We start from the raw sequence: 27,014 nt of genomic DNA, 5'->3' as shown, positions 1-27,014 counted from the left end.
TGGTATCCCCGTACTCAGGAGAAGCAGCTAAATGTATTTTGGGGTGCAATTCCACATATGCCCATGGCCTGTGTGAGCAATATATCATTTAGTGACAACTTTGTGCAAAAAAAAAAAAAAATTTGTCACTTTCCCGCAACTTGTGTCAAAATATAAAACATTCCATGGACTCAACATGCCTCAAAGCAAATAGCTTGGGGTGTCTACTTTCCAAAATGGGGTCATTTGGGGGGGTTTTATGCCATCTGGGCATTTTATGGCCTTCAAAACTGTGATAGGTAGTGATAGGTAGTAAAATAGGTAGTAAAATCAAAAATGTACGCCCTTAGAAATCCTGAAGGCAGTGATTGGTTTTCGGGGGCCCCGTACGCGGCTAGGCTCCCAAAAAGTCCCACACATGTGGTATCCCCATACTCAGGAGAAGCAGCTAAATGTATTTTGGGGTGCAATTCCACATATGCCCATGGCCTGTGTGAGCAATATATCATTTAGTGACAACTTTTTGTAATTTTTTTTTTTTTGTCATTATTCAATCACTTGGGACAAAAAAAATGAATATTCAATGGGCTCAACATGCCTCTCAGCAAATTCCTTGGGGTGTCTACTTTCCAAAATGGGGTCATTTGTGGGGGTTTTGTACTGTGCTGTGTAAATTCCAGAAAATGTACCCTAGTTTGTAGGCGCTATAACTTTTGCGCAAACCAATAAATATACACTTATTGACATTTTTTCTACCAAAGACATGTGGCCGAATACATTTTGGCCTAAATGTATGACTAAAATTGAGTTTATTGGATTTTTTTTAGAACAAAAAGTAGAAAATATCATTTTTTTTCAAAATTTTCGGTCTTTTTCCGTGTATAGCGCAAAAAATAAAAACGGCAGAGGTGATCAAATACCATCAAAAGAAAGCTCTATTTGTGGGAAGAAAAGGACGCAAATTTCGTTTGGGTACAGCATTGCATGACCGCGCAATTAGCAGTTAAAGCGACGCAGTGCCGAATTGTAAAAAGTGCTCTGGTCAGGAAGGGGGTAAAACCTTCCGGGGCTGAAGTGGTTAAACTGGGAGTTGTTAGCGGTAATCTGGGCTGTCACCGAAAAGTTTGCTGAGTACTTAGTAAGTGGTCACGTGGACATATATAATTGACAACAATCCTCTTGCCTATCTAGAGACTGCTAAACTGGGGGCCTTGGAGTAACGTTGGGTGGTCCGACTGGCCTGGTTCAACTATACCATTCACTACAAGCCAGGACGCTTCAATGGTAATGCTGATGCTCTCTCCTGATTTCCTCTCGACAGGCCTCAGGATGATCTAAATCAACAACTCGAAGATCCACTGGCAAGAGCAACTGGCTTTAACGGCTCTGCAGAGCAACCAAGTTACGCCAAGAGGGCCAGAGATTCATACTCCTCGAGAGTGGCTGCAACTCCAGCAGCAAGACCCTGACATTTATCAGGTCATGAGATATTGGGACAGGAATCGGAAACCAGATTTGCGGGAGCGAAGGAGGCCCTCGCCGATGGGCCGCGAGTATTCATCAACTGATTATCCCTCAATCGGAGGCCTTAGAGGTTTGTCAAGTCTTTCACCATATTGGAGGACACTTCTGTGCAGAACGGACGGAGTCCTTTATTTGTAAGTACATATTTTGTCCGGAGTTATCCAAGTGGGAGCAGAAGACAAGTCAGGGGTGTAAGAGTTGTGCCATCCACAAAGGGAGAACAGAGAAAACTACCCCTTTGGTGGTAAGCACAGGAGAACCCTTTGAATTACTGACCATGGACTTTCTGACAGTGACTGGCACCTCTTCAGGGTATCGCTACGTCTTGGTGTTTGTGGACCACTTCTCTAAGTTCACCAATGTGGTGCCAACTAAAGATCAGACTGCCGCCACCACGGCTAAACTGTTCTGGACCCATTTAGTCCAGCCCTACGGGTGCCCCAAACGGATTCTGTCTGACCAAGGGCCGAACTTTGAGTCTAGGGTGTTTTCTGGACTGTGCCGTCTTAGTGGTATTCGGAAGACTCATACTACTCCTTACCACCCCCAGGAAAATGGGGCCTGTAAACGCTTTAATCGAACATTGTTGGGATTGATTCGCACATTAGAGCAAGAGCATCGAGAACGTTGGCTGCAGTATGTTGGGCTTACAATCAGACTGTGCATAAAGCCACTGGCTATACCCCCCATTTTCTGATGTTTGGGCGTTGTGGCGTTTTCTAAATTGTTTGGGCTTACAATCAGACTGTGCATAAAGCCACTGGCTATACCCCCCATTTTCTGATGTTTGGGCGTTGTGGCCTTCTACCGGTGTATTTACTCTTGGAAACTCCTGAGCCTATTACGTCAAGGACCCCTGATGAATGGATCGAAGATCACTGGCACCGCCTGGATCAAGCCAAACAGATAGCATCAGGATTTAGCCGAGGAAAGCACTGTTCAATTGTTGCCACTTACACCGAGACAGAGTCTTGGTGAGGAATCCTAAACACTTGAGGGACAGCAAGCTGGAGCCCAAGTGGAAGCCCTGTCCATATAGGGTCAAGCAACAACCTTTTCCTGGGCGGCCTGTGTATGATCTGGTTTCAGAGAAGCCGAATTGGCCTCACAAGAGACTGCATCGTAATCTCCTTCATCCCTGTGTGTTCAGAGCTGATTCACGAATGAATAATCAATCCTGTTCCGGTCTTTCCCCCATCTGCTAGATGGGACAACAGCCAGGTTGTCTTCAATAGTGACTGTGCAACCTGTTACCTGCCCCCTCTGCCGGCGGTAGAGACCTTATCCCTAGCTGGGGGAGATACAGTGAACCAGGCTGCTGCTACTGAATGGGACTTATCTGTGAAGGAGCCAGATGTGTAAGGGGCCCGCACTCTGGAGGAGGATGAGCCTCTTGTGGAAGACTTAGCACCTACCGATCCTGTTGCCTCGGAGGGAGATAGACATTTGGAAGACCCAGAGCCACGCTTGCCCAAGGGTATTACCAGGGGCCTGAAACCTATCAAGTATTCTGACTATGTGACTTGAACTGTTATATATTGTTTGTTTTATTGCTTGCTATATTATTGCACTGTGTTAATTACCTCCCCCTAGGTGCATACAAGGGATTGCAATTCTTAAATGGGGGGGGGATTTAGGCAGCTGTAGTGCAGGGCAGCCTAGCTGGCTGCAAAAGGTAGTGGGTTAGCTAGTGTAAATACTCACTTTCCAGCCAATTTGATATGTTTATGTGTACATCTGTTCAGAGTTGTCTGGCCTCTATTATTGTCTCCAGCACCATTTTGGAGAAGCTTGCTGTCCTGATAGGACAGCAAATCTCAGGAGATTTGGTCGGCCATTTTTGGGTGGATACTTTATATAAGAAAGCCCAGCCTTGTTTAGTCCAGTTCACGTGTGTGCATAGACAGGGATAAAGAACCCGCTTGTCAGGGAGAGTTAGGAGAACATAGGGAGAGTGTTCCGGCTTGTGAGGGATAGCTCAGGGTTCCTACGGAGTCCTGCATCAGCAATCCTGGTTGGATAAAAGACTCGGATAATAAAACCGGTGCCCCTCGCTGTGAGGGTGGGACAAGCGGATCAAATGCCTATATCCATCTGCTGAAGGAATAGCGTTGTTACCGGGTAACGTGTGTGAATAGCAGCCTCTACAGATACTCATCATGTGCTTGGGTTATACTGTGTTAGTCAGTGGAAAGTGCCTATAGTGCTGACGAATACAATTACTGCTTACATCAGAAGTGACTGTGCTGTGTATATGTGCCTCCATGCTTGGAGTGAAACTACGTGCCTTACTGCTGTAAATACTCTTTCTACTACCGTCTCTCCGGTAATAAACGTTGCCTGGTTTATAAAGTCAGTACATGTGATTCCTCCACCAAAGTATCTCCAACAAAGACAGGGCCTCTATAAACAGAGGGGATTCCCTTCCTGGGAAATTAACCAGTAATCTAATGAAAGTAATTGGGAGCAGACAAACTACTACAGCCAGCATATAGCATTAACCATACATATAGAAATGTGCACCAATATGGAAATAATACAAGCTTTATATAAGAAGAGCTTACTAACATTACATACTGCACATCCAATGTACAAATGGGTTTAATCAGCAAAAGGACCCGAAAGCTTCCCTTTATACACATAGGAGTCCTCCAATCAAGGTTTCTGACTCAGCTAGCAGGGACAGGAAGTACCCGTGTATAAGTAAATAACTCTGTTGTAAATAATAATCACAGCCACTTAGAAATGCAGACAGTAGAGGGCAGTACATCCCTACAGGTGGCCATCAATGATGTAACTCCTGTGTGCATTTGTACAGGTTTTACATTATCTGCATCATCTGGCTCTATTCTAGGCATTTTACAGATGCCAGGTAATAGCTGTGTGCAAAGCATGGTGCATGCAGGGTACGTAGAAAATTAAAAACTGTTAGCAGCAGAGGAGAAAGTATTTTGGCAAAAAAGACTTGTATGAGCTGAGGACAGAGGTCAGTGCATAGGAGGACAGAGGTTGCTGCTGACAGTGTAAAGGACAGGGGTCATTGCTGGCAATGCAGAGGACAGGAGTCACTGCTGGCAGGATAGAGGTCAGGGCCAAGTCAGAAAATAGGGTTCGCTGCTGGCAGGGCACTTAGCAGAGCTCCTTATCCCATCCCAGCACTGCACATAGCCTGGGCACAGGCAGCAGAGCTCCACACACGGCACATAGCTGAGATCGCATTCCCTTACACACAGCCACAATCCAAATCGCGTGTGGTTGACTGCTAATTACAGTTCTGACCTGTGAAATCCCCTGGTTGGAACACCAGCACTAGCCAGCTACACACTGTGCAGATCGTGGCTGTGTGTAAGGGACTTCAATCTCAGCTGTGTGTAGTGAGTGGAGGAGAAGCTCTGCTGAGTGCCCTGCCAACAGTGACCCCTGTCCTCTGCCCTGCCAGCAGTGACCTTTGACCCCGGCCCAGCCAGCAGTGACCCCTCTCTTTTGCTCTGCCAGAAGGGACCCCTGATCACTGTCCTGCCAGCAATGTCCCCTGTCCTCTTCCCTACCAGAAGTGACCCCTGTCCTCTGTCCTGCCAGCAGTGACCCCTGTATTCTAACCTACCAGAAGTGACCCCTGTCCTCTGTCCTGCCAGCAGTGACCCCTGTATTCTAACCTACTAGGAGTGACCCCTGTCCTCTGTCCTGCCAGCAGCGACCCCTGTCCTCTTCCCTATTAGAAGTGACCCCTGTCCTCTGTCCTGCCAGCAGCAACCCCTGTCCTCTTCCCCACTAGGAGTGACCCCTGACCTCTGCCCTGCCAGCAGTGACCCCTGTCCTTTTCCCTACCAGAAGTAACCTTTGTCCTGCCAGCAGTGACCCCAATTCTTGGCTCTACTAATCCCTGTACACTGCCCTGCTGGCCCCTGTCCTCCACCCTGCTGACCTCTGTAGTACGCCCTGCTAATCCCTGTACACTGCCCTGCTGGCCCCTGTCCTCCACCCTGCTGACCTCTGTAGTATGCCCTGCTAATCCCTGTACACTGCCCTGCTGGCCCCTGTCCTCCACCCTGCTGACCTCTGTAGTACGCCCTGCTAATCCCTGTACACTGCCCTGCTGGCCCCTGTCCTCCACCCTGCTGACCTCTGTAGTACGCCCTGCTAATCCCTGTACACTGCCTTGCTGACCCCTGTCCTCTGCCCTACTGACCTGTCTTATGTCCTACTGACCCCCTGTACACTGCCCAACTGATTCCTGCTGACCTCCCATCCTTGGCCCTGCTGACCCCGTCCTCTGCCCTGCTGAACCCAGTACACTGCCTTGCTGCCCTCTGTACATTGCCCTACAAACTGCTAAGACTATTCTCTGCTCTGTTGACCCCCTCTACACTGCCCTGGCATCCCATCCTCTGCCCCCCTTGACATTTTTTACTGCACCCCCACATTAGACCAGCTAGATCCAGCCTTGGTTAACACAGGTCTGCATGGGCACCCTGAACGCTCTGTGACCACACAGTCCCATTGCGATGCACTGCGTGTTCTGACAACTTTCTATCTGAACCAGCATTAGGTGGTTGTAAACCATTACATATACCCAGTGAAGTGGCTGGCCTCAGGAGTTCAAAACATCAACTTCAGGGACAACATGTTCATTTGATGCTTAATATATGCCCCCCCCCCCCACGTTCATTGGTTATTATAACGATATATTCAATGTTATTCCTTTTACCTGTCAGTGGTCATAATGTTATGGCTGATCAGTGTATATCTTTATTATTATTTCTAAAGCATGTGAAAGGGACAAGTGGAAAATATCTGTTCTCCGTCATACTTCATAAACAGCTTCTGTCTGCCTGTCATGTCTGACAAATAGTCTCTCAGTCTCAGCCCACACACAATTCTTCACTTTTCATCCACTCCCAACACAAATATTTCCTAAGTCCTCCACCCTGCATTACGGGTCCCAGCCAGTAAGCGGCAAGCATCCTCTGCCCAGCCTCTCCACAGCAACATATCACAGGTCGCAGCCCTTAGCAACAGCATTTCTAGCAACAGCAGGGCGTTCTCTTTGGTCCAGCTAAACAATCCCGCCCCTTTTACAGAGACAAACCAATCACGGAAATGTTTAGAAAGAAGAGTCCTCGGTCCCGCCACGCCTTTTATCATCTTTCTAATTTATTAGTGGAATAAAGACGTGAGTGGCAGGGACATCAGCCAATCGGAGCACTGCATGGTGCATAGCAGGAGCAGAGTCCCTACTGCTTATTGTGTGCTGTGTGTATCGTTACTTCCTGTTTTATAATGTAATTATTATATGTGTGTATGTATGTAGTAGTGCAAAGAGCTCCTGCCAGGGATGCGCGAGGATGTTAATGCAAGTCCTGGTGTAGGTATCCTTCCTTGTCATATGGTACATAATCAGGGGATGTAAGACTGCTGGATAGGATATGGGCTTCCTATTGTATACACACACACACACATATATATATATATATATATATATATATACATATATATATATATATATATATATATATATTTATTTATTTATCTCACCTTGTCTGATTTTATATATATATATATATATATATATATACAGTATATATATATATATATATATAAAAAATATCAGACATGGTGAGTGTGATAAGGCTCCGTTCACATATCTGTTTAAAGTCAAGAATTTATAAAGCCTGTCTGAGCTGTCAGAAAAAAGGGGGCAGAACGCAGGAAGGAGCATTCCCTTTATGCGATTTTCACAGCACTATTGTGCGTGTCCCATAGGGCCAGCCCATTCACTTGAATGAGATTGCCCTATGCGTGTTTTTCGAGCAGAAGCTCCACGCGTCTTTTAAAGGTGCAATTGCTGCACAACAGTCGCATCACGTTTGGGGTGCCATGCGATTCTGCCCACGATTCCAAATCACATGAATGGATCCCAAAGGGAGGCTGCACAGTCTTTAGTGACCTAGCAGCGATGATGATGGGTGACATGATAACCCCATGTCACTATAAATACACCAGATCGGTGCGTTTTTAAATGCAGCAGGAACACATGTGAGAAAAATGAACGTGTTCTAATGAGTTGACATCACTGCAGTGATTTAATGTGCATTTAAAAAGAGTACAGCATGGTGCATTTTTCCCCATTTGAATGTACCGTAAATGCACTGCAAACGTGCATGAACGTATGTAAATGCATGTAACGTAGTTAAACAAAAAAAATTGCAATACATAACAAAAATGTATTCCAAGAAATGCACTACAGTGAACGCAGAGATTGTGGTGTCATTGAGCCCTATATGTCCCACATTCAGAGCGATCACTTTCCACGATGTGTGTTTTTCCAGGGCAGGGGATCTAAATTTGGAAAGGTGACATGTCAGGGCTGGGAAGTGGCTGCCAGTGGAGGCAGGGCTCTGCTGTGCCAGTCCTCTGCATGTTCTCCTCAATGACTTCCTTGCTTTGACACCCATCAAAGGAAAAGACAGGAAAGAGAGAACACGCTGATCAGCTGGCTGATGAATCACCGAGGCAGGCAAGGCAGACGTGGCTGGTGTGTTATGGTGGAGTATTGTGTTGCTATGACACAGTGACTAATGGAAGATGAGTGTGTGTAGTGCTGAATGAATGCTGTGCCATCCTCCAGCCTCTGTATTGCTGCCTGAGTGCATGGCTCAAGGTTTGGGGAAGGAGGAGCTCACATCATCATCAGCACTAGATCAGATGTTTACACTCAGCTCCTGGGGACTGATCCACCGAAACATGTCTGCTGCTCCAATAACAAGCCTGACACTTGCTTTATTCTAGAGCCTGAGAGGACGAGTGAAGGTGAACAATGGCCGATCCATCGTCTGCCTGAAGGACTGGAATCTAGGACAAGGTAGGGGGGCTTCTTCTTCATCTTCTCTTGTAGCTGGAGGCTCAGACTGGGGCTGTCACTGATGTCTTATTTATTATTCTATACCAACAATGTATGCAGCACTTTATATATTGTATACTCGAATCAGCCCTCAAGAAGCTTACAATCTAAAGGCTTTATTTCAGATACGTACTAGGGTCAGTTTAGAGAGGAGCCAGTCAACCTATCGGCACGTCTTTCGAGTGTTGGAGGACACGCAAGCATAGGGAGCGCATGCAAACTCCATGCAGATAGTGTCCTGGTTGCAATCAAACCAAGGACCCTTGTACGGGAGGGTAGGAGTGCTAACTGCTAATTCACTGTGTTTATGCACATCTTCATTGTCTGACAGGTTAACACAGTTTCTTATGCACACAGGCTTCTACTACATTTTGGAAAATGCTGAAGGTATCCGTTGTCACCATTGTGGCGTTTTGAGACAATCCCCAGGGATGACCCCTCTGTCTGGAGGTATTTGAAGTCTATAAAGAGTTCTGGACTGCTGAAAAGTTTCATGTGTTTAGCATCCAGCAGGAAAGATGAGGTTGAAATGGAAGCTTCTGATAGAGCGCCTCTTCCTTCCATCATACATAGCAAACCAGAAGAGACACCCCAGAAAAGTTGTAGCACAAAGCTCTACCTGATTACTGCCGTGCTGGCCTGGTTAGTGACCGGTACAACCATCTCGAGCCTAAATAAATGGATCTTCGCAGTTTACAACTTCCAGTATCCTTTGTTGCTGTCCTCACTTCACATGCTAACTGCCATCCTGTTAGACTATCCCATCCTCAGGTTTGGCTTGGTACCTGTAAACACTGAGGAAGAGCAGACGCTGAATACCAGCGCACGGTTTAAAGTGTTCCTCTTGAGTCTGACCTTCTGCTCCAGCATTGCCTTTGGAAACCTTGGACTGAGCTGTGTTCAACTTTCTTTTGCACAGATGATCTATACCACAACTCCTTTTTTTACCCTGGTTCTTTCGAAACTCTTCCTGGGCACCAAACATCATGCCCTTAAGTACACTGCCATGATTCCCATTTGCCTGGGAGCTTGCTTTAGTATTATTGGAGAGGTGCAGTTCGATCAGACGGGATGCATCTACCTTTTTGCTTCAACGTTTCTCAGGGGACTAAAATCTATTCAGCAGAGTAAGTCATTGTACCTATATTATATATCATTCTGTTATTGTTACTATTTTGTGTTCTTTTATTCAGACATTTGTCTTTTAAAGGGAATCTGTGCCCAGACTATACACATGAAATTATTTACATATTCTGAACCAGCAGTAAATGCATTATAAAACAAGCCACCACTCATCTCTGTAGATATAGGCATTGTAGAAAAATTCATTCTAAATTCTTAAGGCCCTGTTAACACCTGTGCATTTATTGTGCGGTGTGTTAACAAAAATCTTTCTTACTATATCTTTGATGCGTTTAATCAAAACGAACATTTTATAGAGTTCAATGGTAATACATATCAGCAGTTTTCCATGGAGAGTGGAATCTTGACCGTGTGCCAGCCTTCTAATGTAAACACACAGCAGGTGTTCTGAGCTGTTGTGATATTTGAGAATAAAAATCTTAAGACTACAAGCAGCTAGAGAGGTCAGGTTTGGCTTGTTTTAAAATGATTTAAGACGGAGTTCCACACAAAAATTGAGCTTCTGCTTTAAGAGAAGGTGACCCCCTGATATGCCACATTTGGCATGTCATTTTTTTTGGGGGGGGGCGGATACCCTCTTTTCAGAGGGTTCCAGCTCCCACTTCCTTCTGGCGCACCCTCGGCGCCGGAAGGAAGATCACCTCTCCCCCCTCCCTCTAGGCAATCATCTGGGACACGTCATAGGTCCCAGATGATGGCGCGGCTAGCGCATGTGCAGTGGGTGCCCGGCTGTGAAGCCACAGCTGGGCACCCACAGTTAAAATGCCAGCCCCGCTGAGCGGAGGGGGAGATGAGCGGGGCTTCGATCCCCCACATCGCTGGACCCTGGGACAGGTAAGTGTCTGATTATTAAAAGTCAGCAGCTGCAGTATTTGTAGCTGCTGACTTTTAATTTTTTTTTTTTTTAAGCGGAACTCCACTTTAACTACTTGTAAAGAATATAGAAATACTGTAACTGCTTCCCACCAGCAGGATGCATATGTGTGACAACATGGGAGGTGGCCGCCGTAGATATGCATCCACACAGCTTTGAGGTTCTGTGCTGACAGCGTGCACTGAGTTGACTGCGAAAGCTCCCGGCCTCTGTTTGTGATTGGGATTCAGCAGAAGGGGGCACCATCATGTGAGCTCTGTAACAGCCAATGACAGCTTTCACATGATCAGGAAGCTGCTTCTCCCTCTTGGTGTTAACACCCATTTAAAGGGCCGCTAGGAGGTGGCAGCAAGGGAGTTAAATACCATATTCTGGGCACAGGTGCATTTTAGATGATTAAATTGTTGTTTAACTCAGCATGCCTTCAGTGCTGAAAGGTGTAGAATGTTTGTAGCCCATATGCAGGCAAAACCTTTTTTACAGTGCTGAGGGGTTAGAACTGTCATATTTTTACTGCTGTCTGTGTCTCCTTAGGGAGCTTTTCCCTTACTTCTTTTTCTGCTGACAACTTGTCACAACCCTATACAGAGTGTCACAGGGACAGGAAGTGAGGGCAGTGCTTCCCAATAGATAAAATCCCCAAAATATCCAGATACAGGGAAACACGTCACTTCTCTCCTTCCTAACAGGATACAGTAGTCTGAACACTGTCCTGTGAGGGAAGGGAGAAGGTCATTAACCTTCTGTGAGCTCAGATATTGACCAACATGAAGCTCACAAAAGGTTTAGTCTGGCCTTTCCTAACCAGGGGTCTAGAGAGCCATAGGGTTCCTTCAAAGTTAATTATTCACTGACAACCATGGTCTTTTTAGCTGTATTTAAAGCGGAGTTCTGCCTTCCCCTCAAAAAATTAAAAGTCAGCAGCTACACATACTGTACCTGCTGACTTTTAATATTAGGACACTTACCTGTCCTGGAGTCTAGCAATGTAGGCACCGCAGTTGATGTTTCCATCGGCTGTTGGGTGCTGCTGCCGCTATTGCCGGTAAGGGAACCCAGCCGTGAAGCCGTGAGGCTTCCCTACTGCGCGTGCACTCTCCTACTGGCCCAACAGTAGGGGAAGGAGGAGGAGGGGGCTGGACTTCTGATGTGCCTTGCCGCAGCGAGGTCTGACAGGAGTGGGGACAGGGTACCTGTCAAAAACAGGTACCACCCCCTCCCCCAAAAGGTGCTAATTGTGGCACCAGAGGGGGGGAGGAGACAGATAAGCAAATTAAGGGTGAAATTTTCCCAATGACCACAAAGGAAGGAGCATTCTTCCCACTGACCATCACACTAATATATGATGAGCTGTATATTTAGTAATTATTAGCAGGAATTCCTTGAGACCAGAAAGTTATTTCAAGGGATCCTCCACCTTAAAAAGGTTGGGAAAGGCTGGTTTAGACTCATTGCACCTGCAGACGAACATAGCGGCATGAAGCCTGTGGAAGGTATCAGTGGGTGGGCAGGTGCCCTCTCAAGAGAGCCATGAATGATTGCCCTGAATAAGTCCTAAAGGGTTGGCATCTCCCTAAAAATGGAAGGCAGAGAGACAATTGCCCATCCTCTGCTGTTACGAATACAGTACCTGCCATGATTCTCACCCAAAAGTGACAGGACCTGTATGCATGGTACTTTGATCTTTCATACAGAGAAAGGAAGGTTGTGAATAATGGACCCTTTTATCTCCAGGCTTTGAACATTTATAGTTATTAAATAAAGTTCTCTAACTGGTTTAGGACTTTCCAGTTTGTCAATATACAATACGATTTAACAACCATTTGATTTACCATTACTATAGCAGCTTTCCTTTGAGAGATATTCTTTTTATGTCAGATGGGAGAATTAAAAGGTTGACAAGGTTGGTGGAACAACAAACAGATACTTGCACACCGTTGTCATTTATAGAAGTTATCTCAGGTGTCTATTTTTAATAAATGCTGATTTACTATAATAGAAGGCATAGAGGTCAACTACTCAGGTCATTTTAACAGCCTGTCAAGATTTTGACAGTTGTCTCCAATGAATTCAATACTTTGCTACGTAGAAATTTATCAACAAGGGATTAAATGTCACACTCACAAGTCACAAGGCACACGATTCGCACATGTAGTTAAGTAATTGATCATCATGTTATTGCTCCAGTAATTAAAAGTGCACATTAGATAAAATGATTTTAGTTTTGGATAGCATTTGAAGAGCTAGTGATAGGGTTGTGTTTCTATGTGTGGTCTATTGAAGAGATTTCCCCTTACTTCTTCTCCGGGTGACCCCAAGACAAGTAATGGGAAGAACAAGTGTCACCAAGATTGAAAGACAGGACTGAAAGGATGCAGACACCACATTCAATACTGTCTAGAGTTGGGGTTTAAAATGTGTAATAAAATATACAGCTCCTTAAATATTCCACCTTTACCTTCAAATAAAAACAACCAAAGATGTAGACCAATATGCACAGATTATACCTATGAAGGAATTATTTTGCCTTTTGTACCATCACTTATTGACTCTCTGACTCCTTTTGTGGTGCAAAGGAGCCAGGGGATGCTAAAAGAAAGGCAGTTGATCCAGGTTTTTACCACCCCCCAACTTCACATCTACGAGCGGGCATGGTGCTGCTCAGGTGAATACACGTTGCCATGTGTGCCTCCTGAACCCCTACATAGCACCTTTCACTGTCCGTTGAAAAGCGTTCCACCGCAGATCTCTTTTTGTGGTGGGGATCTCTAAACACTGCTGCTAGCGTGAAAGGGGCCTTAATGAGCATTGGCCAACAATTTTCCATTTTTTCATTTATTTTGCTTTGAATTGAGTAGGGAAGGATCATTATTTTTGTCAGGTCTTTATTGCTGTTGGTGACCACATTGGGAAGATGCCCCTCACTTTTAATTCCTGTGACACCAGGACATGAAATGAGGGGAACTGAAGGGAACTTTAGGCCCCTGGAAAGGAAGTGATGGGAAATCTCTACAGTAGGGATAGTAATAAAAAGCTTCCTTCCCATAACTAGAAAAAACGTTTTAGCAGGAGTTGGGCTTTAAAAGTTTATGTGAAAGTAGCAAAGATAAAGAATGCAGCTGGTCTTTTAAAATAGAGACCTATAATGAAGGAACAATACAACCAGCAGTATTGTGTAGAGTAAATGTGTGGTTTCCGCCTGCGTGGTTTTTAGGCAAATGACGGTATGACGTTCATTGAATGTGTACATATAGCATGCAAAACTGTGTTGTATAAGGCCTCACTCACATGGGCGCTGAGACCTGTACACTGTGAATTGGCCATTTGTTTATGCGGCTGGAGCCGCCAGGTGCTGTGTGCACACAGCCCACGTAAGTCTGTAGGGACACAGTGGCTGAATGGCCCCAGCCACGTCAACAAATGGCTGGGGCCACAGTGTATGGGCCTCAGCCTCACAGCCTCACAGGCCTCACAGTGTATGGGCCTCAGCGCCACGTGACTAAGGCCTTGAAGGTAAGAGGAGAGAGGAGTTAGAGCTTCTGTCTGTGTCCATGTTGAGGTTTCTTATGACTTCCTATCCAGGAGACTTGACAGGAAGTTAGAAAAAATCTCCTCAAAGGAAGGGAAATCACTCCTTTCACAGTCATCTCTGTTGGTAGTTTCTCTAATCCTTGTTTCTGTTGTCATTTTCTCTTGCTTTCCTGTGATGTCCTGTCACCTTCCTGTTTAATCATTGGGGTAGACCATCATAGTGATGTGCCATAAAGGTGCAGGAGTCAGGAAGAGAAAGGCCAGGTCTGGCTGTGTACGTTCCGATAAGCAGGGAACCTGTGAACAGATTTCCTGCTGAATCGTAGCTGAACATTACAGATTGAATTGTTGTGACATTCATGTCTGTTCAGTATTTTCCACCCTGATCTTGTTAGGTCCATGAGCAGGGGGAATGTAAATGAAAGTGCGCCTGTTTGCATCCCTCTTCTTCAGATCCATCACATATAGATCTGAAAAACTAAAAAAGACACAGACCTTTTCCCATTTTTTTTTTACCTGGATGGACTGCCTGTTTACAGCTGCCAGCCACAGACTTAGGCTGGGTTGACGCTATTGCAAATTGGATGGGGGGTCCCCCCATCCAATTCGCAATAGCAGGAGATTTTGACCGGCTCTCTATGGAGTGCATCTCCCTGTGCATCTTTCGGTCCCTTTCAGGCCCGAATTCAGCCACCGGACCCCTGCTGTGAGCTGCATGTGAAGATAGTGTGAACCCAGCCTTAAGGCCCGTACACACGATCCGAAAATTGGACGACAGATCGTCCGACTTTTTTAGCTTAATAGTAGAAATTGAATAGGTTGCTAAAGTCACGAAAATTCTGACAAAAATCGGAAGTGATGTCATGTGTTGTAATGTATTTGTATTGTGTTTTCGGACAAGAACTGTACTGAATAGATGAAAATCGTACGATCTGGTATCGTACGAGGAAAATTTTCATGCTTGTCCAATCGAATAATATCAGATGAATTGTCGTGATTGGCTCTCGAAAGCTCTGTGCTAACGATCCGATTTTCGTACGATCGTGTCGAAAGCGGTATTTTTCATCCGATTTTCGGATCGTGTGTAGGGGGCCATTACATAGAGCTTCTATTCAGATCTGCCTGAAAAAATGACAGGTAGATCTGAATGGCTGTGTGAATGGCCCCTTTGTGATCTTCTTCTGTTTGTAATCTGTGTATAAGCCAGTAAGGACATTTGACCATAAGAGTTAAAGAACATTCACCAATAGAGAAAATACCATAACACTATAGGCAAAGGACATTCGACCAGCAGGGGAAATAATATGAGGAAGACTTCAGCACTGTGTACACACAGTCTTTAGAGATCCCTGTGCAAACAGCTGAACAAATGGGCGTTTGGTCAAAGTAATCTTGTTTTGATTTTAGGAGGTTACCCCACAAAAAAAAAATGGCGTGGGGTCCCCTCAAATTCCATACCAGACCCTTTGGGGTTAAGAGTGCAAGGTATGGCATAGCTCTGCATAAAAACCAATCAGCTTCCAGTTTTTTTTTTGTCAAAGTGTAATTGAACAAGCTGAATTTAGAAGCTGGTTGGCTACAATGCACAGCTGCACAAGATCTTGCACTCAGTTTTAGTAAATAAGCCCTTTTGAGTCTGAAATCTGATTTACTGCCTTTAGGCTGGGTTCACTCCTATGCGAATTGAATTGGATGCGTGTTTTTCCGCATCCAATTCGCATAGCATGAGAATATGACCGGCTCTCTATGGAGCCAGTTCACATGTCTTCTGGGCAGCTGCAGAGCACACTGCACAGAAATGCTGTGCGTCCGTTTCAGGGCCGAATTCGGGCATAGATTCTGCCCTGATATGAAGAACAGGGACGTACAGCATTGCTGTGCGATCCGCGGCTGGTTTAGGTAAGAACCGAGCCTTAATAACAAGTTATTTTATTTGCTTCTTTTTTTATTAATTCTAGTGCTGCATTTTTAGCTAGTTTTTTTAATAGGTCATGTTGTTCACTGGAATCTGGCTTACACAGTATTGCAGTCCTGCAGCTCAATTTAATTGCGAATGATGAAACCTCTGGTAATAATGGCAGGAATGTGAAGTGTGGCACATAGACTGGCACTGTATACTGTTGAAAGAAAAAAAAAAATATGCAGCGCTAAAAAATATATGTGAACCCCAGATGAAAGTCTAGGAGTATACGCTTAATATAAAGTGTTGTATATAATCCTAAATACATATACAGTGGGGACGGAAAGTATTCAGACCCCCTTAAATTTTTCACTCTGTTATATTGCAGCCATTTGCCAAAATCATTTAAGTTCGTTTTTTTCCTCATTAATTTACACACAGCACCCCATATTGACAGAAAAACACAGAATTGTTGACATTTTTGCAGATTTATTAAAAAAGAAAAACTGAAATATCACATGGTCCTAAGTATTCAGACCCTTTGCTGTGACACTCATATATTTAACTCAGGTGCTGTCCATTTCTTCTGATCATCCTTGAGATGGTTCTACACCTTCATTTGAGTCCAGCTGTGTTTCATTATACTGATTGGACTTGATTAGGAAAGCCACACACCTGTCTATATAAGACCTTACAGCTCACAGTGCATGTCAGAGCAAATGAAAATCATGAGGTCAAAGGAACTGCCTGAAGAGCTCAGATACAGAATTGTGGCAAGGCACTGATCTGGCCAAGGTTACAAAAAAATTTCTGCTGCACTTAAGGTTCCTAAGAGCACAGTGGCCTTCATAATCCTTAAATGAAAGACGTTTGGGACGACCAGAACCCTTCCTAGAGCAGGCCCTCCGGCCAAACTGAGCTATCGGGGAGAAGAGCCTTGGTGAGAGAGGTAAAGAAGAACCCAAAGATCACTGTGGCTGAGCTCCAGAGATGCAGTCGGGAGATGGGAGAAAGTTGTAGAAGGTCAACCATCACTGCAGCCCTCCACCAGTCGGGGCTTTATGGCAGAGTGGCCGACGGAAGCCTCTCCTTAGTGCAAGACACATGAAAGCCCGCATGAAGTTTGCTAAAAAAACACCTGAAGGACTCCAAGATGGTGAGAAATAAGATTCTCTGGTCTGATGAGACCAAGATAGAACTTTTTGGCCTTGATTCTAAGCGGCATGTGTGGAGAAAACCAGGCACTGCTCATCACCTGTCCAATACAGTCCCAACAGTGAAGCATGGTGGTGGCAGCATCATGCTGTGGGGGTGTTTTTCAGCTGCAGGGACAGGACGACTGGTTGCAATCGAGGGAAAGATGAATGCGGCCAAGTACAGGGATATCCTGGACGAAAACCTTCTCCAGAGTGCTCAGGACCTCAGACTGGGCCGAAGGTTTCCCTTCCAACAAGACAATGACCCTAAGCACACAGCTAAAATAACGAAGGAATGGCTTCACAACAACTTCGTGACTGTTCTTGAATGGCCCAGCCAGAGCCCTGACTTAAACCCAATTAAGTATCTCTGGAGAGACCTAAAAATGGCTGTCCACCAACGTTTACCATCCAACCTGACATAACTGGAGAGGATCTGCAAGGAGGAATGGCAGAGGATCCCCAAATCCAGGTGTGAAAAACTTGTTGCATCTTTCCCAAAAAGACTCATGGCTGTATTAGATCAAAAGGGTGCTTCTACTAAATACTGAGCAAAGGGTCTGAATACTTAGGACCATGTGATATTTCAGTTTTTCTTTTTTAATAAATCTGCAAAAATGTCAACAATTCTGTGTTTGTCTGTCAATATGAGGTGCTGTGTGTACATTAATGAGGAAAAAAAATGCACTTAAATGATTTTAGCAAATGGCTGCAATATAACAAAGAGTGAAAAACTTAAGGGGGTCTGAATACTTTCCGTCCCCACTGTATATTCAAGGAAGTGAAAAAACATGAAACATACCAAGTAACACAGGAAATTGTGATATACAGTGCTATGTGCATAAATATACAAGAAATGGTCCTGAAAATAAAACAGAAACATTCTGATGGTGCAACACCACAAACAAAATGTGCAGACATAAATTGGACAGAATAAATAGCGCATGGAATGGCTGGTAAAAAGACTTTCCAAGGTTCAAAAAACATGAATGGCCACATGAGTGTCCTAGAAAAAGTTCAACCTGACATGCTCAATTCCTTGAACATAATCACAGGGTGCTGACGTTCATAAAGTGTGATGGTGAAGCTGAAGTATACAGGGTAATATTCACACACAGCACCCGGGGGTGTGCATCCAACACCAGGGAAGGGGGATGAGTACTCTTACACTAAAAGCTGTGGACACACACGCCAGCGGCGGTTGGTCAAACAGGCATGAATAATCTTCAGGAACTCGATCTCCAACCCGAACTCCTGCAGAAGAATTGGCGTGCGTCTATACCGGCATCCATAAACCCAAGGATGACCCAAAGATGTGGACTTCAGTGGCGATGTTCCTGATGAAAATGGTGCTCCTTACATCCGGGAAACAGCATAGATCATAGGAAAAAAAGAAGGCCTCCACATAGTGCAGATGAATCCAACATTTAAAAAAATGTATTCAAGTAAAAAAATATAAAACAGTACAACCATCGCATCAGATGTGTACAAATCGTTATCACAAAGTAGATAAAAAGGCAAGCGTGGTGCGTAGAGCTGAGCAGGCTAAGTACCCAGGGTACTTTTTTACTTGAATACATTTTTTTTTTAACATTGGATTCATCTGCACTATGTGGAGGCCTTCTTTTTTTCCTATGATCTATGCTGTTTCCCGGATGTAAGGAGCACCATTTTCATCAGGAACATCGCCACTGAAGTCCACGTCTTTGGGTCATCCTTGGCTTTATGGATGCAGGTATAGACGCACGCCAATTCTTCTGCAGGAGTTTGGGTTGGAGATCGAGTTCCTGATGATTATTCATGCCTGTTTGACCCACCGCCGCTGGCGTGCGTGTCCACAGCTTAGGGTAAGAGTACCCACCCCCCTTCCCTGGTGGATGCACACCCCCGGGTGCTGTGTGTGAATATTACCCTGTATACTTCAGCTTCACCATCACACTTTATGAACGTCAGCACCCTGTAATTATGTTGAAGGGACTGAGCATGTCAGTTTGAACTTTTTCTAGGACTCTAATGTGGCCATTCATGTTTTTTAAATTTTGGAAAGTCTTTTTACCAGCCATTCCATGCGCTATTTATTCTGGCCAATTTATGTCTGCACATTTTGTTTGGGGTGTTGCACCATCAGAATGTTTCTGTTTCGTTTTTAGGACCATTTCTTGTATATTTATGCACATAGCACTGTATATCACAATTTCCTGTGTTACTTGGTATGTTTCATATTTTTTCACTTCCTTGAATATATATGTATTTAGCATTATATACAGCACTTTATATTGAGCTTATACCCCTAGACTTTCATCTGGGGTTCACATATATTTTTTACCACTGCATCTTTTTTTTTTTTTATTTTATTTTATGCAATTAGTCTTATTGCTGATGCAGGCAGCTGTTTGACATTAGTAGCGCAACTTTTCCCCCATTATTTTTCATTGTATACTGATGTATACAAACAAGTGTGCACGCTGTTACTGAGAGAGATGAGAAATACCTAAGGTAGTCTTCTCAGAGTATTATTAAATCAAAGCGTCTGTAGTGTTTCTCAAAATTGGATTATGTTTATTATAATATCATCATTTCATTATGTTACCATTATTAAAAACAAGTGCCAGCAAAGAGTCTTCATTTTGGATTAGCAAAGCTGTACTTGGTACACAGTCTTCTCCAAACACGACATGCTCGGATTTGTATCAGCACAGCGAATGACAAACATCGATCTACTTGTCAAGCTGGCTTTTCAGGAAATGTTATGAATGTTTTAACAGCCCTCTGCTGTACAATGTGCAGCTCTGCAAGCAACCCATAAAACTGTTTTGGTTACACACCTACAGTAAATGTTCTCCTGTATCACAGTTACATGGTATGCTGCTTTGCATACCTGTCTAATTTCAATAGTGGGATTAACAAAACTATGCGCCAAATCAATAAAAGTGTCATGTGACAATTCATTCATTTGTTGCATGATAGTGATGTGCTGTTGGTCCATACATTTCTCCTCTCTCTCCTGCAGTGCTGCTCCTCCTCAGTACAGGATTTATAGCACTGTGGTTATGATGTACATTTTTGAACAATTTTGAACTTTTTACGCAAGTGTTTGATAATTCTGGCACACCCTATCAGACAATAGGGCGTTGAACTGTTGCATATCAGTTTTAACAGCTGGCACAACACATAGAACTTGTGAAATGGCATTGTTGATTTGGCTCATAAAAAATGCACAGATGTTTACACAAAAAAAGAAAGATTTACGCATTCCAATTTGTTAACCCTCCCAGTGTCTTTAGTTCCCGGAGTGCATGAGTTTGAAGTATATTCAAACCTGAGAACAAACATTTATAATTTTGCTGCTAACCAAACTTTTGATGCGGTGGCATTTTTTTTCTATTTTCAGGCTAAGTACATTTTCTGCAAAAAAGCTACCTGTTAATCCTAATAGACATTCAGCATCCTTCTACCTTTCTGTGTAGTAAACTAAAATCTCAAACAGTTTTACCAGCCTTCGCAGCCTATCTTCTGTGGCCTACAAAACAACACCCCTCAATGTAATGGAGATGAGGAGGAGGGGGGCATGTTTTAGTTCTAATCAGGACAACAGCCCTGTGTGACAACACTTATTCTCAATAAATACAGTGCAGTGAGTGAGACTTGTCACTCTAGGGCAAGAAGGGTGTTACTGACATAGTTACCAGTTAGGAAAAAAAAAGGGAAGAAAAACCTGAAAAAAGGAAACTAATGGAGCCACCACATCTAAGGACTGGTGATCATATAGTACTTTTTTGTTTTTGGGTTTATATACAATTTAACTAAGCCTCTACTATGTCATATTTAGACTGCATGCTAAATGTACACAAAGCAGTGTTTATACTGGCCTAGGCGTGTAATGAGAAATGGAGTTTAATTAACCTCCCTGGCGGTTTTCCTGAGTGTGGCCCGGGGTTAAATTTCAGTACCATTAGCGGTAACCCTGAGCCACACTCGGGATTACATTGCAGGATCCTGGTGCAGGTTACTTCCCTTGTCCCCAGGATCCTGCAATGTCCCCCCCGCTGTGTGTGCGGGTTGTGTCCTCCGCCCAATGCCTCTGGTGCCGGGCTCCGTTCCCTGCGAGCGTCATGACGCACGGGGGGCGGAGCCCAGTGGCAAATTAAAAAAAATAGAAAAATCATAACACATACAGTACACTGTAATCTTACAGATTACAGTACTGTATGAAATCATTTCATATCCCTTTTGTCCCTAGTGCTTTGTCCAGTGCCCTGCATGCAGTTTTATATTATATATACTGTTCTTTCTACCTGGAAACTTGAGATTGTCCATAGCAACTAAAAAGTGTCCCTTTATGTCAAAAGTGGTTTTAGACCAGCTAGAAAACAGCGATAGTAAATTAGAACACTTGCAGAATTGAGCGGTAGTGAATCATGGGGAAATTAATTTTATTATTATTATATTATTATTTTTATAATTATTTATAGTTATTTATTATATTATAATTTATGATTTTGTGTTTCAAACTTTATGATACCCGGGATATCTACTAGACTCTTGCTTGGACAGATTTAAGTGTGTTATTGCTAATTACAGGCCTACAATATAAAACACCAAATTTCTACGCAGAACAATTGTACTGCTTTGAGACGCAAAAATCTGACATAATCATACCACCAGGGTGGCCACGCAATGATAGAGCCCTTTCACACAGGCAGACCAATTGGCGCCGCCTGTCAGTTTTTCAGGCGGACCCAATCGGACCCTCTATGGAGCTTAGAGTGTCAATGGACATCCAATCCTGTCGGGTAAAAACAGATGGATAGGGATCCGTTCCCCCTCTGTCTGGCGAATCGGATCGGATGGCAGTCAGGTGTAAATGGACAGGCGGTCCGTTTATATCCGACCAGCCATATTGTTGTCTGTAGCTGCTCTGCATAAGCAGAATGGAGACGGACAAGCCATCTGCCTGTTCAGCGGGGCCTGCCCCATGTGAAATGGGCCATAGTTATATCTGTTAAATCCCCTGGATGTTAAAAAAAAGAGCTTATAGGTTTGAAAAGACTTGTCATCAACTTAAGAAATTACAGGTAAAAGCACAAAAAAATCAAGTATTTTATATGCTTTTTTTTGCAGCATATTTTATTTCCTTGAAATGTGTTGTATACACTTACAATGTGCCTATACTAGAAACTTTAACTAGTTGATTCCATAGCACAGCCCCCGCCCTTTTTCCACATCATATCCCCCACCTCTTCTGGGGGAGAGAAGAAGGGGGGGGATGGGAAGGAAGGGGATGAAGGGGAACGGGCTTAAGAAGAATAGACCTGAAATGTAGGATGTCCTCCACTGTGCTTCACGTCCTAATTATGGGGTAGGGGGTTTCAGGGTCCCCAGAGGCGTCCACCCAGGAGGACCAGATTTTATTGAACTTCCCCGGGCATTGCCTACTTTCATACGTCAATCTATATAGGGGGAGTACCATATTCACCGACCTTCTCCACGAGGCCAGGGTAGGAGGCTCTACCAGTTTCCATCCCAGTAAAATTTCTCAAGAGCGTAGTACAATGTGAAGGTTAAACACAGTTTACTATTCCTATCTCCCTCAACATCCTCCAGATGACTGAGCAATAGTATTTGGGGATCCACTGGTAAGTTTGAGCCTATGACCTTGCTCAGTGTGGAGGCAACTGCTGACCAAAAGGGTTGGATTTTGGGCCAAGACCAGACCATGTGCCAGAAAGTGCCCACCTCCTGCCTGCATCTCTGACAGTTGGGATCTCTTTGATGGTAAATGCGTGCCAGTCTATGTGGGGTGAAATACGCTCAGTGTAGGAACTTAAATTTTATGAACCTGTCTTTTGCAGCGATCATGGAGGGAATGTAGGAGATTAAACACTCCTTCCATTCCTCCTCGTCCAAAGAGGGAATATCAACCCTCCACTTTTGCCAGGTTTTAGTTAATTTGGCATCATACTCCACTGTAAGATATAGATGTAGTGTTGAGAGAGGCTTCCCCATCACACTGGAAGTCAAGAGCCGTTCAATGGAATCTGGTTCCAGAATGAGGGGGGCTGGGAACTGAGCTTCAAAGGCGTGCCTCAGCTGCCAGTACCTGAACTGGAAGGAGGAAGGAGTAGCGAAGGATTGCCTCAGGGCTTGGAAAGTCATAAGCCTACCATCCTTAACCACATGTTTTAATGTAAGGATTCCCTTTTTTGCCCAGAGAGAGGGGTCCGTTATACTGTAAAAGTGGGGGAGCATAGGGTTACCCCATAGGGGCATGTTACCCCATAGGGCCCCCCCCCCCCGAAAGTGGGAGATATAAGATCTGCTTGGCCACCCTGGGTGGCCTCCCAGCCCAAACAAATTGTATCTTTTGGGCAACCTTTAGTTATTTTTACAAGGCACCCCTGAAGAAACTTGAAGGCACCCTGGTTGAAAATGGCTTCTATAGAGTGACAGCTCTGAGTCTGTTGGGGTTGTTGACATCCTGTCCAAGATGACAGTGCTCAGCAGCAGTCTCAAGACATTTGGATGTCTAGACAAGGGGGGCTTTTCAGGTAAATAACATGCATAAAATACACTACATGAACAATGAACTACACGAACACAATCTTATTGGAAGATTTAAAAGAAAATAACGGGCTAGCAACAGGGTCTTTTTACCTGTACAGCTAACTTTAAAAAATAAAGTCAGTAACTACATAATAAAACGTATATATTAACAGAATGTATTGGCTTGGAGCACTTTAAATAGAATATTGTTTTTTTTTTTTTTTTCAGGTCTACTTCTTAAAGAAGAGAACATTCATTCGGTCACACTGCTGTACCTGATGTCTATACCCAGTTTCTGCATCTTGCTAGTGGCTGCAGTGTTACTAGAAAGAGGAGTGGCATGGGAGAAGCCACCAGACAGTGACAGTAAACTTTGGCTTTTCATCCTCCTTAGCTGCTTGGGATCTGTTTTGTACAATTTGGCAAGCTTCTGTGTCATCACACTGACCTCAGCGGTCACCATACATGTCCTTGGCAACCTCAATGTAGTGGGGAACCTTGTCTTATCCAGAGTGCTCTTTGGAAGCCACCTTACAGTACTCAGCTATACTGGCATTGGCCTCACTTTGGTAGGGATGGGCATGTATCATAACTGTGACTCTATTGTTGGATATATTAGCTCCAGGAGATCTGTGCATGTTACAAAAAAGCACACAAAGTCTGAGTAACTGGTCATTCTGAAGGTTTCACCAGTAAAGTTATCTATTTATATGTGATAAAAGATTTATTATGTGCTACAGGAGGAATGAAGCCTTCACTGTACTCTAATGAAGGTTGGGCAAGGCAAAAATGTAAGAGGCATCATTGACTGTTTCTCTTCAGAAACCATTTATAAATATAGATCTTTTTTTCTAGTTTTCTCTGCTTTTTCAGAGGAATAATATATTTTCTTATCTATAATATATCCTGCAATATGCTCAGACTTATAATACCTGGAAAAACAGCCAACACAAGAACTTGATTACTATACTATGAATTATCCATTATCAGCAGTGCAAAATACACCATGTAATATATTTGTTAGCAAGGCATGTCCATGTTGCGTTTATGTCTTTCATTAAGGCCTCATAATCCCCTACATCTGCACTGCAATCAACCAAGGCTGTGAGGCTAGAACATATATAACATCACTGCGCTACAGTTTGCACAGGGAAAAGCACAATGTGCCAATATCCCAGTAGATGGTGTTTAGCTATATAACACCTTTAAACAGTCTTTTTTAATACCATAGAGCAGTGGTCTCCAAACTGTGGCCCAGGAGCCAGATGTGGCCCTTGGTTTACTTTTTTCTGGCCCTTGGGGCACTTTTCCACCAACTGACAAAATCAATGGGGCACTATACCTCCTACTAACACCATTGATGGGTACTATTCCTTCCACTGACACCATAGATGGGGCACTATTCTTCCCATTGATACCAACATTGGGGCACTATTCCTTCCATTCAACCCAATGATGGGGCATTGTTTATGCCCACTGATGCTGGGGCATTTTCTGCTCCCACTCAAAGTCCGGCCCCCCTAAAGTCTGAAGGACTTAGAAAGTTTGGAGACCCCTGCCATAGAGACTTCTTATTTCTTGCTTCTCATAGCAATCAGTCAGAGTCTTTGTTTTATTTTGAACCATGGGCTAAAAGAATGACATATCAAAGCTGATTGGCTGCTGTGGGCATTTAGCATGTGGTCATACATAGGCCCCATAGTGAGCAATGGTATTGGTGATTGCTGGACATCTTAAACTACCTATGGACCACCCGAGATGATTCCTGCCTGATCCATCTGATTTTGTTCAGTTAATGATCTGTAGGTGGCAGCATTGCTCATTTCCAAAAAGCCCTAGAGATGTCTACCTGCAATGCATATATAGATAAACATACATATTATGCTTGTCTTACATACATATATTTATGAAAAATGATAGGGGTTGGATAACATCTGCACATCTGTCTACAATCTAGTATTTGTATGTAAACTGATGGGAGATTTAAATGCAGAGGATTTAAATCTGCACAAAAGCACAAAACAGTGATTGGCTGTTACAGGTTTCTGCATATCATTACCTTTAGTACTACTATATAAGACCCCGTATTTTAATATTAAAGATGAATACATGTCTCACTACTGCTAAAAACAAAGGGTGCTAAAAGCAACAGAGGGAATTCAGATGCTTTATTTGAATTCCTAGAAATAAAACATTAACTCTTTGTTTTGCTGTGAGTATTAATTACTTTGTTCTGTATATTTAATTTAATAGCTACAGTGAGCTGTGTTGGTGCCCTCTGTAAAAAGTTATGAAGCTGTAGCCATACTGTTATACTTTAGGTCATATTGCTGTGTATTATCTTGGTTTTCCTCACCCAGGTACAGCATCTGTAAACTGTGATGATTCGCAATGTAAAATGAATGTTGTATATTGTTTGACATAGTCAGAGTCACAATGTTACTGTATATATTTTTAATAAAATCAGTATTACAATGTTTAGTGCTAGTTTTTCGGGACCCTTTTATATGGGAGATTCTTGATTGCACTACTATGGCTGCCATGGGGTCTTCACCTTGGTTGACTGTACTTAGTGAAATACAGATGGTGTAAAAATACTTTTTGCCAGACTGTTTCTGGCTTCAGACCCTGAACAAGCATGCAGGTCAGGAATGTCTGAGTGTCAATACCTATTTCGCATACTTGTTCTGATTTTTTTTTTCCAGTAGCTTTTACTGGGATTTTGCAGTTTTAATACAAAACAAACAATAAAAATGAAAAAAACACATCAAGACATTCACATGCAGTCACAATATACAAGTAAGCTTCCAACCATGTAACAGCTACAGTATGTCTTATTCAACAAAGCAAATATGCAAATCCGTGAGAACAGTACATAAGATCTTACATTGCCACTAGTCATATAGGGGTTTATTTACTAAAGGCAAATCCACTTTGCACTACAAGTGCACTTGGAAGTGCAGTCGCTGTAGATCTGAGGGGGACATGCAGGGAAAATAAAAAAAAGCATTTTTGCTTGTACACGATTGGATGATAAAATCAGCAGAGCTTCCCCTCATTTCAGAGCTTCCCCTCAGATCTACAGCGACTGCACTTCCAAATGCACTTGTAGTGCAAAGTGGATTTGCCTTTAGTAAATCAACCCCATAATAAACCTTCATATTATCACTAAGGACTTTGTATACAGAAAAACCCCAACCTCAAACATTCAATTGTTCTGATTTAGTGATTTAAAAAGTACTGAAGCCCTTTGATTTTTACGACAGGGAACTCTTATTTTTACAAGAAGTCAATAGCAGCTTTCATACTTACTCATGACAGGTGACTAACCTAAATAAAGATGCAACGAGAGTGGCAGGGGAAGCACAGATTCACAGAATGAAAGAAAAAGGAAGATGCTTGCACTGCAGGTCCCCAGGTACA

The 27,014-nt window shown here is 43.6% G+C and overlaps 1 protein-coding gene across 3 annotated transcripts; it reads left to right on the top strand.

Annotated features, from left to right (window-relative positions):
* Positions 1-6,803: 6,803 nt before the first annotated feature.
* Positions 6,804-26,072, top strand: SLC35E4 (solute carrier family 35 member E4). Of its 3 annotated transcripts, none has more exons than XM_073625316.1 (4): positions 6,804-6,868; positions 8,293-8,365; positions 8,762-9,531; positions 23,820-26,072. In XM_073625316.1, the coding sequence occupies exons 3-4, from the start codon at positions 8,898-8,900 to the stop codon at positions 24,257-24,259; spliced, it is 1,074 nt and encodes a 357-aa protein (XP_073481417.1). In that variant the 5' UTR covers positions 6,804-6,868; positions 8,293-8,365; positions 8,762-8,897; the 3' UTR covers positions 24,260-26,072. The 3 variants fall into 3 exon arrangements, with proteins under 3 accessions (XP_073481417.1, XP_073481408.1, XP_073481400.1); XM_073625307.1 differs by lacking the exon at positions 6,804-6,868 and adding an exon at positions 7,831-8,020; XM_073625299.1 differs by lacking the exon at positions 6,804-6,868 and adding an exon at positions 7,831-8,038.
* The last annotated feature ends 942 nt before the right edge of the window (positions 26,073-27,014 follow it).

Source organism: Aquarana catesbeiana, linkage group LG01, assembly GCF_042186555.1.
Source record: "Aquarana catesbeiana isolate 2022-GZ linkage group LG01, ASM4218655v1, whole genome shotgun sequence".
Classification (NCBI taxonomy): domain Eukaryota; kingdom Metazoa; phylum Chordata; class Amphibia; order Anura; family Ranidae; genus Aquarana; species Aquarana catesbeiana.
The sequence above is the reverse complement of the archived record's forward strand: the minus strand, read 5'-3'. Positions and strand labels throughout refer to the sequence as shown.

What these genes read in the sequence shown, in the direction of transcription:
- SLC35E4 (XM_073625316.1), top strand. Translation starts at nt 8,898, where the DNA reads ATGTGTTTAGCATCCAGCAGGAAAGATGAGGTTGAAATGGAAGCTTCT. An exon ending in ACTAAAATCTATTCAGCAGA is followed by an intron (nt 9,532 to 23,819) that starts GTAAGTCATTGT and finishes TTTTTTTTTCAG; the next exon opens with GTCTACTTCTTAAAGAAGAG.